This window comes from Ceratotherium simum, chromosome 5 (assembly GCF_057802395.1).
Source record: "Ceratotherium simum simum isolate JZ-2026a chromosome 5, ASM5780239v1, whole genome shotgun sequence".
Lineage (NCBI taxonomy): Eukaryota > Metazoa > Chordata > Mammalia > Perissodactyla > Rhinocerotidae > Ceratotherium > Ceratotherium simum.
This window is the reverse complement of record NC_141904.1, coordinates 52,122,680-52,139,341: the sequence shown is the minus strand read 5'-3', so window position 1 is coordinate 52,139,341 and position 16,662 is coordinate 52,122,680. Positions and strand designations below refer to the sequence as shown.

Genomic DNA, 16,662 nt, shown 5'->3' with positions numbered 1-16,662 from the left:
CTCCATAAGACTATCAGTGGATTTCTCAGCAGAAACTTTGCAGGCCAATAGTGGGATGATACATTCAAAGTGCTCAAAGAAAAAAACTGTCAACCATGAATACTTTTCCTGAGAAAGTTGTCCTTCACCAATGAAGGAGCAATAAAGACTTTCCCACACAAACAAAAGCTGAGAGAGTTCATCACCACTAGACCTGCCTTACAAGAAACGCTAAAGGGAGTTCCTCACATTGAAACAAAAGAATGCTAACAAAATAAAAACATATGAAAATATAAAACACACTGGTAAAGGTAACAACGTGGTCAAATTCAGAATATGTAATACTGTATTAGTGGTATGTAAATCACTTTTAACTCCTGTATAAAAGTTAAAAGACAAAAGTTATAAATATAATTATAACTAAAATAATGTGTTAATAGATATACCATATATAAAAGATAAACTTGTGACATCAATAACCTAGAATGTGGGGAGAGAAGTTGAAGTTTAGAGTCTTTGTCTGATAAAAGTTAAGCTATCGGCTTAAAATAGACTGTTATATCTATATTTTATGTAAGCCTCATGGTACCACAAAGCAAAACCCTACAGTAGGTAGGTTACACAAAAGAGAAAGAAAAAAGAAACAAAGTATACCATGACAAAATATTATGAAATCACAAATGAAGATAGCAAGAGAGGAAGAAAGGAACAAAGGAACTACAAAAGAGCCAGAAAACAATTTTTAAAATGGCAACAGTAAATCCTTACCTATCAATAATTACTTTAAATGTAAATCAATAATACCAAAATTTATGGGATACAGCAAAAGCAGTTCTAAGAGGGACGTTTATAGCAACACAGGCCTACCTCAACAAACAAGAAAAATCGCAAACAATCTAACACAGTGCACCTAAAGTAACTGAAAAAAGAACCAAGCACAAAATCAGTAGAAGGAAGAAAATAATAAACATCAGAGCAGAAATAAATGAAATAGAGACTTAAAAAACAACAGAAAAAAATCAATGAAATTAAGAGCTAGGTCTTTGAAATGATAAACAAAATTCACAAACCTTTAGCTAGACTCACCAAGAAAAGCAGAGACAACTATCAAATGAAATCAGAAATGAAAGAGGAGAAATTACAGGGGACACCTCAGAAATACAAAAGATTATAAGAGAATACTAGGAAAAGCTATACACTAACAAATTGGATAATCTAGAAGAAATGGATAAATTCTTAGAATCATACAACCTTGCAAAACTGAATCAAGAAGAAATAGAGAATGTGAATAGACCAGTCACCAGTACGGAGATCAGAACAGTAATCAAAAACTTCCCAAAAAATAAAATTCCAGGACTAGACGGCTTCCCTGGAGAATTCTACCAAACATTCAAAGAAGACTTAATACCTATCCTTCCCAAACTCTTACAAAAAAATTGAAGAGGAGGGGAAGCTTCCTAACTCATTCTACGAACTCAACATTACCCTGATACCGAAACAAGACAAGGACAACAACAAAAAAAGAAAATTAGAGGCCAATATCACTGATGAATATTGATGCAAAAATCCTCAACAAAATACTAGCAAATCAAATACAACAACACGTTAAAAAGATAATACAGGGGGCCAGCCCCGTGGCCGAGTGGTTCAAGTTCCATGCACTCTGCTTCTGTGGCCCAGGTTCGCAGGTTCAGATCCCAGGCACAGACCTACTCCAATCATCAGCCATGCTGTGGAGGCATCCCACAGACAAAATAGAGGAAGACTGGTACGGATGTTAGCTCAGGGATAATCTTTCTCAAGCGAAAAAAGAGGAAGACTGCCAATGGATGTTAGCTCAGGGAGAATCTTCCTCACTACAAAAAAGTAAAAAAAAGGTCATACACCATGATCAAGTGGGATTTATTCCAAAGATGCAGGGATGGTTTAACATCCACAAATCAATCAATGTGATACATCACATTAACAAAATGAAGAATAAAAATCACATGAACATCTCAATAGATGCAGAGAAAGCATTTGACAAGATACAGAATCTGCTTATGATAAAAACTCTGTATAAAATGGGTACAGGTGGAAAGTATCTCAATATAATAAAGGCCATATATGACAAATCCACAGCTAATATCATTCTCAATGGAGAAAAACTGAAAGCTATCCCTCTAAGAACAGGAACCAGACAAGGATGCCCACTCGCACCACTCCTACTTAACATAGTGTTGGAAGTCCTAGCCAGAGCAATCAGGCAAGAAAAAGAAATAAAAGGGATCCAAATTAGAAAGGAAGAAGTGAAATTGTCACTATCTGCAGATGACATGATTTTATATATAGATAACTCTAAAGAATCCACCAGAAAACTTGTAGAAATAAAAGATAAATACAGTAAAGTTGCAGGATACAAAATCAACATACAAAAATCAGTTGCTTTTCTATACACTAACGAAGAAGAAGAAAGAGAAATTAAGAATACAATCCCATTTATAATTGCAACAAAAAAACAAAATACCTAGGAGTAAACTTAACCAAAGAGGCGAAAGACCTGAACACTGAAAACTATAAAACATTGTTGAAAGAAACTGAAGAAGACACAAAGAAAGGAAAGATATTCCACATTCTTGGATTGGAAGAATTGACATAGTTAAAATGTCCATACCTTCTAAAGCAATCTACAGATTCAATGCAATCCGTATCAAAGTTTCAACAACATTTTTCACAAAAGTAGGACGAAGAATCCTAAAATTTATATGAAACAACAAAAGACCCCAAATAGCCAAAGGCATCCATAGAAAAAAGAACAAAGCTGGACGTTATCACACTCCCTGATTTCAAAATATACTGCAAAGCTATAGGAATCAAAACAGCATGGTATTGGCACAAAAACACACACACAGATCAAGAGAACAGAATCGAGAGCCCAGAAATAAACCCACACATCTATGGACAGCTAATTTTCGACAAGGGAGCCAAAAACATACAATGGAAAAAGGAAAGTCTCTTCAACAAATGATGCTGGGAAAACTGGTCAGCCACAAGGAAAAAAATGAAAGTAGACCGTTATCTTACACCATACACAAAAGTTAACTCAAAATGGATTAAAGACTTGAACATAAGACCTGAAACCATGAAACTTCTAGAAGAAAACATAGGCAGTACACTCTTCGACATAGGTCTTAAGAGCATATTTTCAAGTCTGACTGGGCAAGGGAAACAACAGAAAAAATAAACAAATGGGACTACATCAAACTAAAAAGCTTCTGCACAGCAAAGGAAACCATCAACAAAACGAAAAGACAACCTAACAATTGGGAGAAGATATTCGCAAACCATATATCTGATAAGGGGTTAATATCCAAAATATATAAAGAATTCATATATCTCAACAACAAAAAAAACTAACAACCCAATTAAAAAATGATCTGGGGGCTGGCCTGGTGGCATAGTGCTTAAGTTCGTGTGCTCCACTTCGGTGGCCTGGGGTTCATGGGTTCGCATCCTGGCGCGGACTGACAATGGTTCATCAAGCCATGCTGTCGTGGTGTCCAACATACAAAATAGAGGAAGATGGGCACAGATGTTAGCTCAGGGCCAATCTTCCTCAGCAAAAAGAGGAAGATGGGCAACAGATGTTAGCTCAGGGCCAATCTTCCGCACCAAAAAGAAAAAAAAATTATCTGAACATTTTTGGGCAAAAGATCTGAACAGACTTTTTTCAAAAGAGATATACAGATGGCCAAAAGGCACATGAAAAGATGTTCAACATCACTGATTATCAGGGAAATGCAAATCAAAACTACAATGAGATATCACCTCACACCAGTCAGAATGGCTATAATTAACAACAAAGGAAATAACAAGCGCTGGAGATGACGTGGAGAAAAGGGAACTCGCATACACTGCTGGTGGGAGTGAAAACTGGTGCAGCCACTATGGAAAAAAGCACGGAGATTCCTCAAAAAATTAAGAATAGAACTACCATATGATCCAGCTATTCCACTGCTGGGTATTTATGCAAAGAATATGAAAACATAAATGCATAAAGATACATGCACCCCTATGTTCACTGCAGCATTATTCACAATGGCCAAGATTTAGAAGCAACCTAAGTGCCCATAAGGGACAAATGGATAAAGAAGATGTGGTATATACACCATGGAATACTACTCAGCCATAAAAAAGGATGAAATCTGGCCATTTGTGACAACATGGATTGACCTTAAGGGTATTATGCTATGTGAAATAAGTTAGAGGGAGAAAGTCAAATACTGTATGATCTCACTCATTAGTGAGAAGATGAAAACAAACAAACACATAGAGACAGAGATTGGATTGGTGGTTACCAGAGGGGAGGTGGGGAGAGAGGAAGGCAAAGGGAGCCATCAGGCACATGTGTATGGTGATGGATTGTAATTAGTTTTGGGTGGTGAACAAGATGTAATCTATATAGAAATGGAAATATAATGATGTACATCTGAAATTTATATAATGTTATAAACCAATGCTACCACAATAAAAAATTAATTAATTTTTTAAAATAGTGGGAATCAATCATTTAATGAGAAAATTCACTATTCCTTCAGTGACATATAAATCAACTAGGTTTGTGTTTGGCTGCATTTAACAAATCTGATAAAAGGATTTAACTAAATAGAGGATTATTTTTTCACATAAGAAAAAGTTCAGAAGTAAATAAATCTAGGGCTGTTACAGTGATTCTATAATATCAGCAATATCTTAGATAGCTTCCATCTTTGTGCTCTACAACCCTTGGAAGGTGATTTTTAACTTCATAATCGTCACCTCTCATAATAAGACGGCAGCTCCACCACATACCAATGTAGTAAAGTCATTTGTTACAAGAAAAACAATGGCTTTTCCAGAAACTCCTTGTAGAAACTTCTGCTTATAGCTCATGGCCAGGAATGCATCACACAGCCTCCTCTACTTTCACGGGATTCTGGAAAGATGGATACTTCAGCTGTACACACTGCCAACCTAAACACTTTGGAGCTCTTTTAACAAGGAAGAAGAGGAGTCTGGATACTAGACAGCCACAAGGATGTCTGCTAAAACATTCTTTTAGATTTTAAACCTAGCTAAAATAAAATACTTTAGTGTATTTTATTAGTGTAAAATACACTATTTTATTAGTGTATTAGTGTTTTTATTTTATTATTAGTGTATTAGTGTTTATTTTATAGTGTATTAGTGTAAAATACACTAAAATACACTTTAGTGTATTTTTTTCCCAACTGAGGATAACTTTAAGTAGTTATCCTCAGTTGGGAAAAAAACAGCCTTAAATCATTAAAATACTGATTTATAGAATATATTTTGAGAGAAAACCCTTTAAAACTATCACTTTGCTATGTAGAAAATATATCTTAAAATGCAGCAAGAAAAAAGGCTTGCCCTTCTAAAGATTAAAAATTTAGGCGAGGCAGAGGGGAAGGGGGGAGGGAGGAGGGTGAAAGGGATAATTGGGTACATGTGTGTGGTGATGGGTTGTAATTAGTATTTTGGTGGTGAACATGATGTAATCTATGCAGAAATAGAAGTACAATGATGTACACCTGAAATTTTTACAATGTTATAAACCAATGTTACTGCAATAAACAAAAAATTAAAAAAAAAAAAATAAAAATTTAGGCGAGGGTGAAACAGGGGGCTAGGATATATTTGAAAAAATGTAGGACTAACACAGGTGGAAAACTCACTTAAGCAACAGACTACTACAATATTAAATCCCACTAAATAACAACAAAAATGAAATAAGTACTAAGCATTTTAATCATGCACTTAAAATGTGCCAGGCACTGTTCCAAGCTTTTTATATCTTAAACAACATGATAATCCTAGGAGGTAGATACCATAATTATCTCCCAGGAGGAAACCAAGAGGCACAAAATCATGCAGCTAGCAAGCTGTGGCATCAGAATTTGAACTCAGAAAGTCTCTTTCCAGAGCCCATGCACTTAGCCCTACATGATGTCTCTCTGTTGAATTCTTCTGATATGCACCCTAAATATATGATGATGTAAGCACATATGTTCTCAATGTTTGGCAAATCAACATTCTTGGGACGATCATAAAAATGAATTTTATATCTTCTGTTCTTTAAGTAGGGCCCCAATATGACATGCCGCCTTCCATTTACAAATTTAATCTTCCAAAGATTAAAAAGACACTATACAGCAGAATTTAGAGAACTGTGCCTTATTTCCAGTAAAATCTAGAAATTGTTCATTTCTTAGGGATTCCTGAAAAAATTTTTAAAAAACCTCTTATAGCAATACAAAGTAGAACTGTTGTAAAGCATATCATCTTCAGCAACTATGTGCTCGTAGAAATGCGTTTAATATGTTCCTATAACAAGAAAACATGGCTGCACTAAGATATATTCCATCACAAAGGAAAAATAAAGGATTCATAATAGAGATCCACTTAAATAAACGTGAGTTTTTAACGGGAAAGCAAAAATTCTAATACTGTGTCACCCTAAAATAGTACAAATGACTGAAAGAATTTAGCTACAATTATAAAATGCCTCAGTTATACACTTGAGGGAAAATTCATTGTCCAAAATTAACACAAGTACACATACCTTTACTATTTAGTTTATAGTGTCATATTAAAGACACTATAATTGAATGTTAAACTCTCTCATGGAAAATGCAAACAACTACATAGTTTTTTATGAAGATTTCTTAGTTGTTGGAAAATTCTATTTTTCTCATTGCTGTGATAACTCTAAAAATGAAGAATAAGGATAATTCTTGGTAACAAATTAATTTTCTAACCTTATTAATAATTGGCCTCAATTGTTATCTTAGCAAAAAGAGAAAGATACCTTCTGTATGTGATTTCTAATGTGCTTTTGGTTAAAAAAAAACAAGTACTTGTAGCATAAATATCTAAAATTTGACAATCTTTTTTTTGACAGGAATGAGTAATGATATCATCATTTTCCACATATGATGGTTCTCAGACAATCTTTTTCACATCAAAATAGGATTACTGGATGGGGAGATTATGGTTTTAACTGCCTCAGAATGATGGGGGTTTTTCTACCCTGGCTCAAGTATACATACACTCTTATCCAAATACCCCATTATAGAAATGAAGTCCACTGCATTGAGTCTATTTATTTCTCTCTATAAAGAAGCTTCTTATGTGATGAAACTACTATCATTCTGAATATCACCTATATCAGACAATAGACATCAATTATGTGTACCTGGAGAACATATAGTTCACATGAAAAACAGGATAATGCAATTAACACTGATTGTTTGAAGCTTTATATGCAACTTTATTTAATCTCTAATAATACTCTGAAATAGTTTTTTGTGCTAGAAATGGGTATTATAAAGCTAAGACCTAATAACAAGCCCAACATAGAAGGTAAAAGACTCAGATTCAAGCCCAGATCCAATGCCCTTTCTCTACTAATATATACTTGCTGATGCTGTGATAAAAGCTAAACATAGCAAATTAAGTAGTATAATCTCTTACCTTAAGCTCTTGTATACACATCTTATTCACTTAACACTGGTAGTATTATTTCACAATATCATTTATTTTTATTTTTTTTTTAATTTTTATTTTTATTTTTTTTGTGAGGAGATCAGCCCTGTGCTAACATCTGCCAATCCTCCTCTTTTTTTTTTTTTGCTGAGGAAGACAGCCCTGGGCTAACATCTGTGCCCATCTTCCTCCACTTTATATGGGACGCCGCCACAGCATGGCTTGCCAAGCAGTGCGTCGGTGCGCGCCCGGGATCCGAACCAGCGAACCCCGGGCCGCCGCAGCGGAGCGCGCGCACCTAACCGCTTGCGCCACCGGGCCGGCCCCCTCATTTATTTTTTTAATGAAAGCTTTATTTTTTTTCCTAACAATTAAAATAATACATATTCACAATTCAAAATTTTGAAAGTAGAAAGATAAGAAAAAGAAGACATCTAATATCTTAGCCCCTCAATTAATTTCCATTATTATTTTGGTGCATTTTCTTAATTTTTCTTCCAAATATGTTTTCAGAATACAGGTAAAATTATGCTTTATATATGATTTGTGTACTAATTTTCACTTTATTATATAACATACTATTTAAATTTTTCTAATGGCTCTTCAGATGTAAGCACTAACTCATCTATGTCTTAATTGGACCACAGCTGGCACATTAAAGAAGTAAATTTATTTTTGCTATTGCAAATAATGCTTCAATGGAAATATTTAGGAAATAGAGATTCATTCGACTTCCATATTTAACATTATCTTAAAACAAATTCCCAGAATTAGAATGTCTAGGGTCTGAAGAATTTTAAGGCTTTTCCTAAACTATTTTTCAAGTGTGCTAACCAAACTTGATATCTACCGGCAAAGTATGGAGGTATTCGTTTCCACAGAAATTCAACGGCAGAGGGTGATTCCACTTTCTCACCTGCTAATTTGAAGGAGAATTTATTATTTCATTGATTTAATTTACATCTCTTTGATCATTAGTAAGACTGAATATTTCCCTAATGTAATGTTTTACGAACGGCTTGTTTGTATCCTTTGCTGATTATCTATTGGTGTCTTTACTGGTTTTCTTATTGATTTTTATGCAATCTATATACAGAAAGGTATTCATCTTTATAGTCCTAGATGCTGAGACTTCTTTCTCATAGTTTACTGTTTGTCTTTTATTTATATTATCTTCTTTTTGTTTTCAAAATCAGATAAATTAGACTTTAGAAGTTGTTAACCTAGATTCATTCTGGCTCTCAAGTATACTCTTTCTCAGAGGACAGCCAGGTAATTAACTGCCTCTTAGTAAAGTCAGATTAAGAAAAAAACTATAAGGTTTGAAATTAAGTAGGGAAAACAAAGGGAGAATATTTAGCTCTCTGGCTGATTTTAATAACATAACAGATTTTTATTCTCTTCCAGTAGAAAGTCATTTGGAGAAGATTTGTATTCATTTGTTTTGAATTTAATTGGCTACACGTCTGACTTCCTACATGCATAACAGAATAAGAACAATCATTTGACATTTGCCACATTAATAATAGGTTAAAAAGAATTAACCAGAAACAGTGTGATTTGTTAAAATGGCAAAGACAACATTCTGTTCATCAAAAGATAAATTTCAAAATTATAATGGCAATTTCAAACGCTGAGTATAAAATATAAAAATTATTGTTTGCAGTAGTCCTCTTTCCAATATAGCCTCCCATTTTCAAGTTTTTCTGTATCTCTGGAAAAACGGTAGGCAAGTATATAAGCCCCAAAAGCACACCTCAATTTTTCAAAATTTAAATGTTCTAAACTAATGCACCAAATAGCAGCTCTAAATTATCCAGAATATTTTTGAGTAAGATCAGGTACTATAAAAGAAGACATCATATTTGCACGATTTTAACTTTTAGGTACAATATATTTATCTTCACGAAAGCATATCAAGTTACCAAAACATTTTAACGTCAAGCTTGGGTGAGTCTAATGATTCTTAACGAACGACTTCATTACTTCTTCATGTTTAATATATTAAAGTGGGGTGAAGGCATAATTCCACTATTTCACAAACAGATTTGGCAAAAGAAGAAAAATGCATTAGAACTTTACACACAAACAATTTGCAAGGTTGCTGTGGCAGAAATTGCTAGCGATCTCTTGCTAGAGTTAGAGTATTCATTCCTCACTTTTCTGTAGTCATAGAAGTCCTGATTTTTGGCTAGTATATGGCCATCTGGAATAAAGATCAATTCTCAGCCTCTCTTTTAGCTAGAGGTTACCCCGTGATTGAGTTACGATGAACAAGAAAGTAGGTAGAAAATGTTTTGTGCAACTTCTAAGAAGTGTCCTTAAAAGGAAAGAGCATGCCCTTTTTCTTTCTTTTCCTCCTTCCCACAGCTGGAGTGTAGACGTGCTATCAAGAGCCAGCCATCTTGGGGGGACCACCCTGGTGGCACAGGGGTTAAGTTCACAAGCTCCGCTTCAGAGGCCCAGGGTTCGCGGGTTCGGATCCCAGGCGCACACCAACGCACCACTTATCAAGCCATGCTATGGCAGCGTCCCACATAGAGGAAGATGGGCATAGATATTAGCCCAGGGGTCAATCTTCCTCAGCAAAAAGAGGAGGATTGGCAACAGATGTTAGCTCAGGGCTAATATTCCTCACCAAAAATAAAAAAGAGCTAGCCATTTTGGGCTAACAAAGCCCTCTCTTATATTAATCATAAGTGCTGCTGAGTTACTTAATTTTTCAAAATTGTTTTCTTGACGGAGAGTAGAGAAAATTTAAGGAGATTACGAGAAAGTACATCTGTAAAATGGGTATAGTTTCTATTTCATATAGTTATTATGATTTAAGAGTAATATCAACTTAAGAAGTTGTTTATTAAGTATCAGTGATTGGACTCAACTTCACACCAAAAAAGTGCTACCATTTATATTTTAAATCCAAATGTTAGAAAATGTGTATCTTCCTGTAATCTAAGTTCAGATTACTTCTTCCTTGCATACAGAAATGAGTAACATTAATCTTCTAAAAAGTTGCTAAACACTCTTCTCTACGGATTTAACTTATTCTGGTTTTTAGAAATTCTTTTCCTTTATGGTCTAAACTGTTAAGTATATTCTTATTATGTCATTTATTTTCTTAAATTTAAACAATACATTTTGTTTAACCTAATATATGCAAAACATCATTTCAACAAATAAGAAATATAAAAAAATACACTAACGAAATATTTTCCATTCATTTCTTTGTACTAAGTGTTGGAACTCAAGCAGGTATTTTATACTTAAAACATCTCTCACTTCAGATGCTAAATTTTCATAATAAATATTTGATCTGTATTTAGATTTCATAAAGTTTACAGTTGGAAAACATAAAGATACTCAAGTTGTTCCAAATATACTTAAAAGTTTTTCCCAAAATTGAATTCAGTACTAAAAAACCGCTTCTCCTTTCATTTTCACATTCACAGTGACAAAAGCGGTTCATTTCTTTTAGTATAATTTATTTAACCTTATAGTAATCAATTATCTGATTCTGTAGTTATCAGTGTAAAGACTACATCTATCCAAGTTTAGTTAATCACTGTTATGTTAAATCAGTAGTATTAACATCAAATCCAAACAGGTATTGCATAAATTGAGAAGTAATTATAAATTAATCAATATCGAAAATTCTTCTTCAAATGTGTGTTACAGTGTCTAAAGTCAATTCAAATAACATTGTCAATTATACTTGAAATTTTCTATATATTAATTCATGTTAAAAATTTGTAAAATCATTATTACTGATTTGTATTAGAAAAAGTTTCAGTTTTCACAAAAATTCTTGTGCCTATCTATCTAGGTCACAAATAAGCTGTTTCTTTCCTTGGAGTTTCAGATTTAGCTTGTTCATAGAGAGTGCAATTTCAGGGAGAAAATGTAAAGCACACCAACATTTTTTGTCATTTCAGCAGCACAAGGATGGAAAATAGGGTTCTGTCCACATAGTGTACCAGAGAGGGGCACTGCCTCATTAACATCGGGGTAGGGGGTGTGGAAGTCAGATTTCTGCCCATAGGCTCAGCTGGGGAGAACACCACCTTATTACCGCAGGGGCAGTGGAAGTCAAGAGCTCCAACCACAGGTTCCTCTGTGGAGGGATGCTTCTTCCTTACTTCAGAGCACAGAAGGAAGTCAGATTTTGCCCACACAACCCTACAGGGTAAGGGAACCACCTTGTTAATGCTGGGTAGTTACAAAAGCCAGAGTCCCATCCAGAGGCTCTGCTAAGGAGAGGTGCCACCTTGTAACTGCTGGTGGGGTGGAAGTCAGAATCCTCCCTACAGGCTCCAGTGAGGAGAGGCATTGCTGCATTATTGTGGAGGGGAGGGGTATTGTGGAGGGGAGGGGTAGAAGTCAGAGGTCGGCCCACAGGCCCCAACGGAGAGGGATACCTCCTTGTTACTGCAGGTGGGGGAAAGGGTGTGTGTATAAGACAGAGCTCTGGCCACCAATTCCACTGCTGCAATGCCTGTTGGAGTGGGAGGGAGTGCAGCTTTTATTGTGATGTTCTCCTCGAGAACACGCAGGCTAAGTTAAAAGGTTTCTGTCTTGTTGGGTCATCCTTTGGCTAGAGAGAACAAGCTTTCCTTGGTGCTTTTTTTTTTGTCTGCACCCATTAGCATTTCCAAATTGTGGGCTTCTCTCGAGCCCAGGCCAGGACATATGGGAGGCAAGAAAAAAACAACAATCAGGGAATTCACTCAATCCTTGAGTCTTAAGGCCCCTAGTCAGCCCACCTTCTTTTCCCTAATTTTCAGTTTTCACGGGTTTTGTCCATGATTTTTGTTTTGATTACTAGGAGGAGTAAAATAGAATGTATTTACTCCACCTTGTTCAGAATCCAAACCCCGTCACCTATTTTTAGTCTAGATTTTTTTGTGTCCTATCACTCTGTAAGTTTCAAAGGATATGGACTGGTTTTTTATTAATCTTTCTATTAATTGTTGGCCTAGCAAAAAGTGTCATATATGACATATCCTTTAAGCTTAGTAGCTGTAAGAAACTGTTGATACAACTTCATGGCCTTTACCACTAGGTTCACAATGTAACTCTCCAGTGTGTTCATTTGTTCAGTAAACACCTGTTTTATGAAAGCTTCTGGGGATACAGCAATGAGTAAGACAGCTAAAATCTCTGATTTTATGGAACTTACATTCTACTGACTGGGATAGGATAGAGGAACTGCAGGCATACGAAGAATGTTTTCTCTTCAAGTTGGACAAACCTCAGTCTACTATGTTTCAGTTAATATTAGAAACATACACTTGAAAAACTACAAATATTCAGAAATATAAAATTTTGCAATTGGCATAGGTAATATAATTTTTTTCACTTGGTACAATGGAACTTTAACGCTCTAGTAAATTAGTTATCAACTACTTACCACATAAAGTTGTTTCCACAGACTGGCCCATTCTTGTAGAGTTGCTGTAACCTCAGTCACAATAGAATCTTCCAGTGGAACCACAGTTTCATACTGCCTAGAACCAGAGCCACAAAAAAACAGCCATATTATCTTTGATAAAACACCAGAATACTATCTACCGCCCTTTTCAATCTGAGTAACCCAAATCTTAAATTCATGCAAATACAAAGAGAGGTACGTCTAATTGACTGAAAAAAAAAAGAGAGGTACTCTTTTGCAGTAAAACACTACAATAGCGTCATTGAAATGAATTAATGTAAAACATTTCAGTTTTGTTACATAAATCTTCAATTTTACTTTTAGAAATACTGTCTTTAAGAGGCGGTGGCTCCAGATTGCAGCTTAGGAAGATCCTGAACTCACTTCCTCCTACTTATCAAATCTACAGCTATATATAGAACAATTTCCTCTGAAAAGGACCTGAAAACTAGTTGAACAGCTCCTCCACAATGAAGAATAAGAGGGCCACATCGAGACTGGCAGGAGAGGCAGAGATACACTCTTGCCAAAAACCCCACCCCTCCAGCGCAGCGACCCATAATTGGAAGAGATCTCACAAGTACAGAGCTTCTCCCTGAGTAGCAAGAAGTTCCAACTCCACATCAGGGACTCCAACTCTTAAGACTTGCACCAGAGAGATGAACCCTCAAAAACACCTGGCTTTAAAAACCAACAGAGTTTACATCCAAGACCTAAAGGACTGTAGGAAACTAAGATTCTACCCTTAAAGGGGTCATGCACGGACCCACTCGCCCTGTGACCTAGCAGAAAAGCAGCAGTTTGACAAGCGCCTAGACCATAGGTGAAGGAGATTCATTTGCTAATCCTAATGTGTCTGCCAGAGGGGCAGGGGTGTATTGGAACTCTCTCCAAGGACGAAAGTGCTGGTGGGTGCCATTCTTGTGTTCTCCCTCTACCCTGCTAATGCAGGCAGGCTTGCTCCACCCCTGCACTCTGCCACAGCCTGCTAAAGCCAGTGAGCTTGCCCCACCCCTGAACTCCCCCCACAGCCCCACCAAAGCTGACAGGTAGGTGCACCCCAGCCTAGTGCTCCCCTGTGGTCCTGCCTCAGCCAGACACCTTAAAGGCCTGGCTCTGGCAGCCAGCAGGGCTTGTGTTTCCGAGCTCCACAAGACTAAAATAATCAAAGAGACAGTTCTTGGCAAGCTACGACCCCGAGGGTACTACACAGACAGCAAACTAAAACACACCCCCAGTCTTCCCGTGATCACTCCTTCAAGACTGGGAGAGGTAGCTGTTCCACCTAACACATAAAAACAAACACAGAGAGTCAAGAAAACAAAGGAATATGTTCCAAATGAAAGAACAAGATAAAACCCAAGAAAAAACCCTAATGAAACAGAGATAAGTAATTTACCTGACAAAGAGTTCAAAGTAATGGTCGTAAAGATCCTCATCAATCTTGAGAGAATGAATGAACACAGAGAGAACGTCAACAAAGAGTTGTAAAACATAAGAAAGTACCAACAGATGTCACAGAGCTAAAGAATAAGTGAACTGAAAAATACACTAGAGGGAATCAACAGCAGATCAGGTGAAGCAGAAGAAAGGATCAGTGATGTGGAAGACAGGGCAGTGCAACTCACCCAAACAGCAGCAGGAAAAAAAAAATTTTTTTAAGTGAAGAGATCTTAAAGGACCTCTAGGATAACATCAAGCAGAACAATGTTCACATTATAGGGGTCCCAGAGGAGAAGAGAGAGAGAGGGACAGTAAACTTATTTGAAGAAACAATGGCTGAAAAATTCCCTAACCTGAGAAAGGAAACAGACACATAGATCCCTGAAGCTGAGAGAATTCGAAAAAAGACGAACCCAAAAAGATTCACACCAAGACACATTATAATTAAAATATCAAAAGTTAAAGAGAGAATCTTAAAAGCAGTAAGAGAAAAATAACTTGTTACATCTGAGGCAACTCCCATATGACTATTAGCAGACTTTTCAGCAGATACCAAAGAGAGTGGCATGATATAGTCAAGCGCTGTAAGCAAAAAATTTCCAACCAAGAATACTCTACCCAGCAAGGGTAGCATTCAGAATTCAAGGAAAGATAAAGACTTTTCTAGACAAGCAAAACCTAAAGTAGTTCACCACCACTAAATTGACCTTACAAGAAAAGTAAAAGGGACTTCTTTAAGCTAAAAAGAAAGGACACTAATTAGCAACAAGAAAACATATAAAAGTAAAAATCGCACTGGTAAAGGTAAACATTTCGTAAAGGTCATGGACTAATCACTTATAAAGCTGGTATAGAGACTGACGTCAGCATGATGGCAGAGTGAGCTTCCCCTATTGAACTCCCCCCTTCTAAGACACAACAAAAAGGACATTCATATTCCAAGAGAAGCTATTCACACAACACAGGGGACATCTGAGGCACCCAGGCAGCTGTACACCTGAGGATTGAGGTGCTGGAATCCCCAGAGTAAGTGGAAGGAGGTAAGAGGAGCTCCCTTCCTTCCCCAAGGACTGCAACCCAGAGACTGAGACGATACAGCTCTCAGAGGAGGGGGAGAGCCGGCTCACCCCGTGAAAAACGGTGCTCTCCAAGACCCCTCACAGCCCGTGGGGGTCCCCCTATGGAGGGAGCCAAACTGTTGCGAGGGTAGTTTCAACAAGCTAGCCCCTCAGGAAAGCAGAGAGCAAGAGCGAGGCGAGAAACCTCTGAGATCGCGGAGGCGCAAGTAAGCGCCCCTCCCCCACCCGGCCAGCCCAACCGGCGATTCAGCACAGTGGCACTTCACCTCAGCCAAGTCCCCAGAGGCAGCAGCCCCAAAGTGCCTGGACCCCACCAGCAGGGGCAGCGTGACCGCGCCCCACCCCCACAGGGAGCGGCCTCCAGGTGCCCAGGCAGCAGGACAAGCCTGTGCCCCTGCACCAGAGGCAGCAGCACTGCAGGCCCCACCACACCACCGCCCCAGCTGCTCCAGCAGGACCGAGCCATGGTCCCAGCTTCCCTGGCTCTACTGTGCCATGGCCCCAGCTCCTTCGGCTGGACGACCCCCACCCCAGCTCCAGCTGTTTCAGCTTGGCCTGTGCTCGGGCTCCAGCTGACTTCGCATCAGCAACTTCAGCCCACCACACTCCAGTCCCAGCTTCTCTGACCCAGCACGCTCCAGTTCCAGCTTCTTTGGCCCAGTGGCACTCCACCTCTTCCTTCTTCGGCCCAGAGCACTCCAGTTCCAGCTTCTTTGCCCCAGCAGCGCTCCAGCTCCTGCTTCTTTGGCCCAGCAGCACTTCAGCTACAGCTGCTTCAACCCACCCGCACCCGAGTCCCAGCTGCTTCGGCCTAGCTGCGCTCCAGTCCCAGCTATTCCCACGCTTACCCCACAGCAGCCTCCACCCAGCCACACCTAAGATCAGCCAAGGGCCGATGAGAGTGCTCGCGGATTGAGGCGGGCCAGAATACACAGACCTTGACCCCCACCTAGCGGCAGCAAGTGGAAACTGCAATCATGTATTTTCACTATGAGGAAAAGTAAGCCAACACCGACAGGCACTATGCAAAAATATATTACATCTCCAGACCAAAAGGAAAATGACAAGCACCCAGAAGTCAACCTGGAAAGCATAGAAATGGATAACCATAATGACAGAGAATTCAAAATAGCCATCATAAAAAAGCTTAATGAAATACAAGAAAACACAGACAATTCAATGAAATCATGAGTTTCTTCACAAAAGAGA

At 37.9% G+C, this 16,662-nt stretch overlaps 1 protein-coding gene across 9 annotated transcripts in view; it reads right to left on the bottom strand.

Moving 5' to 3' along the window:
• The window catches only part of DOCK3 (dedicator of cytokinesis 3), a 448,733-nt gene that overhangs the window by 254,499 nt on the left and 177,572 nt on the right, over window positions 1-16,662 (bottom strand). For 8 of the 9 annotated variants that reach the window (XM_087431091.1, XM_087431098.1, XM_087431092.1 and 5 more), the window contains exon 5: window positions 12,911-13,007. In XM_087431091.1, coding sequence (XP_087287217.1) covers window positions 12,911-13,007 — 97 coding nt within the window. Of the gene's footprint in view, window positions 1-12,910; window positions 13,009-16,662 lie in introns of those variants that run through there. The other variant, XM_087431100.1, reaches the window with a different exon arrangement.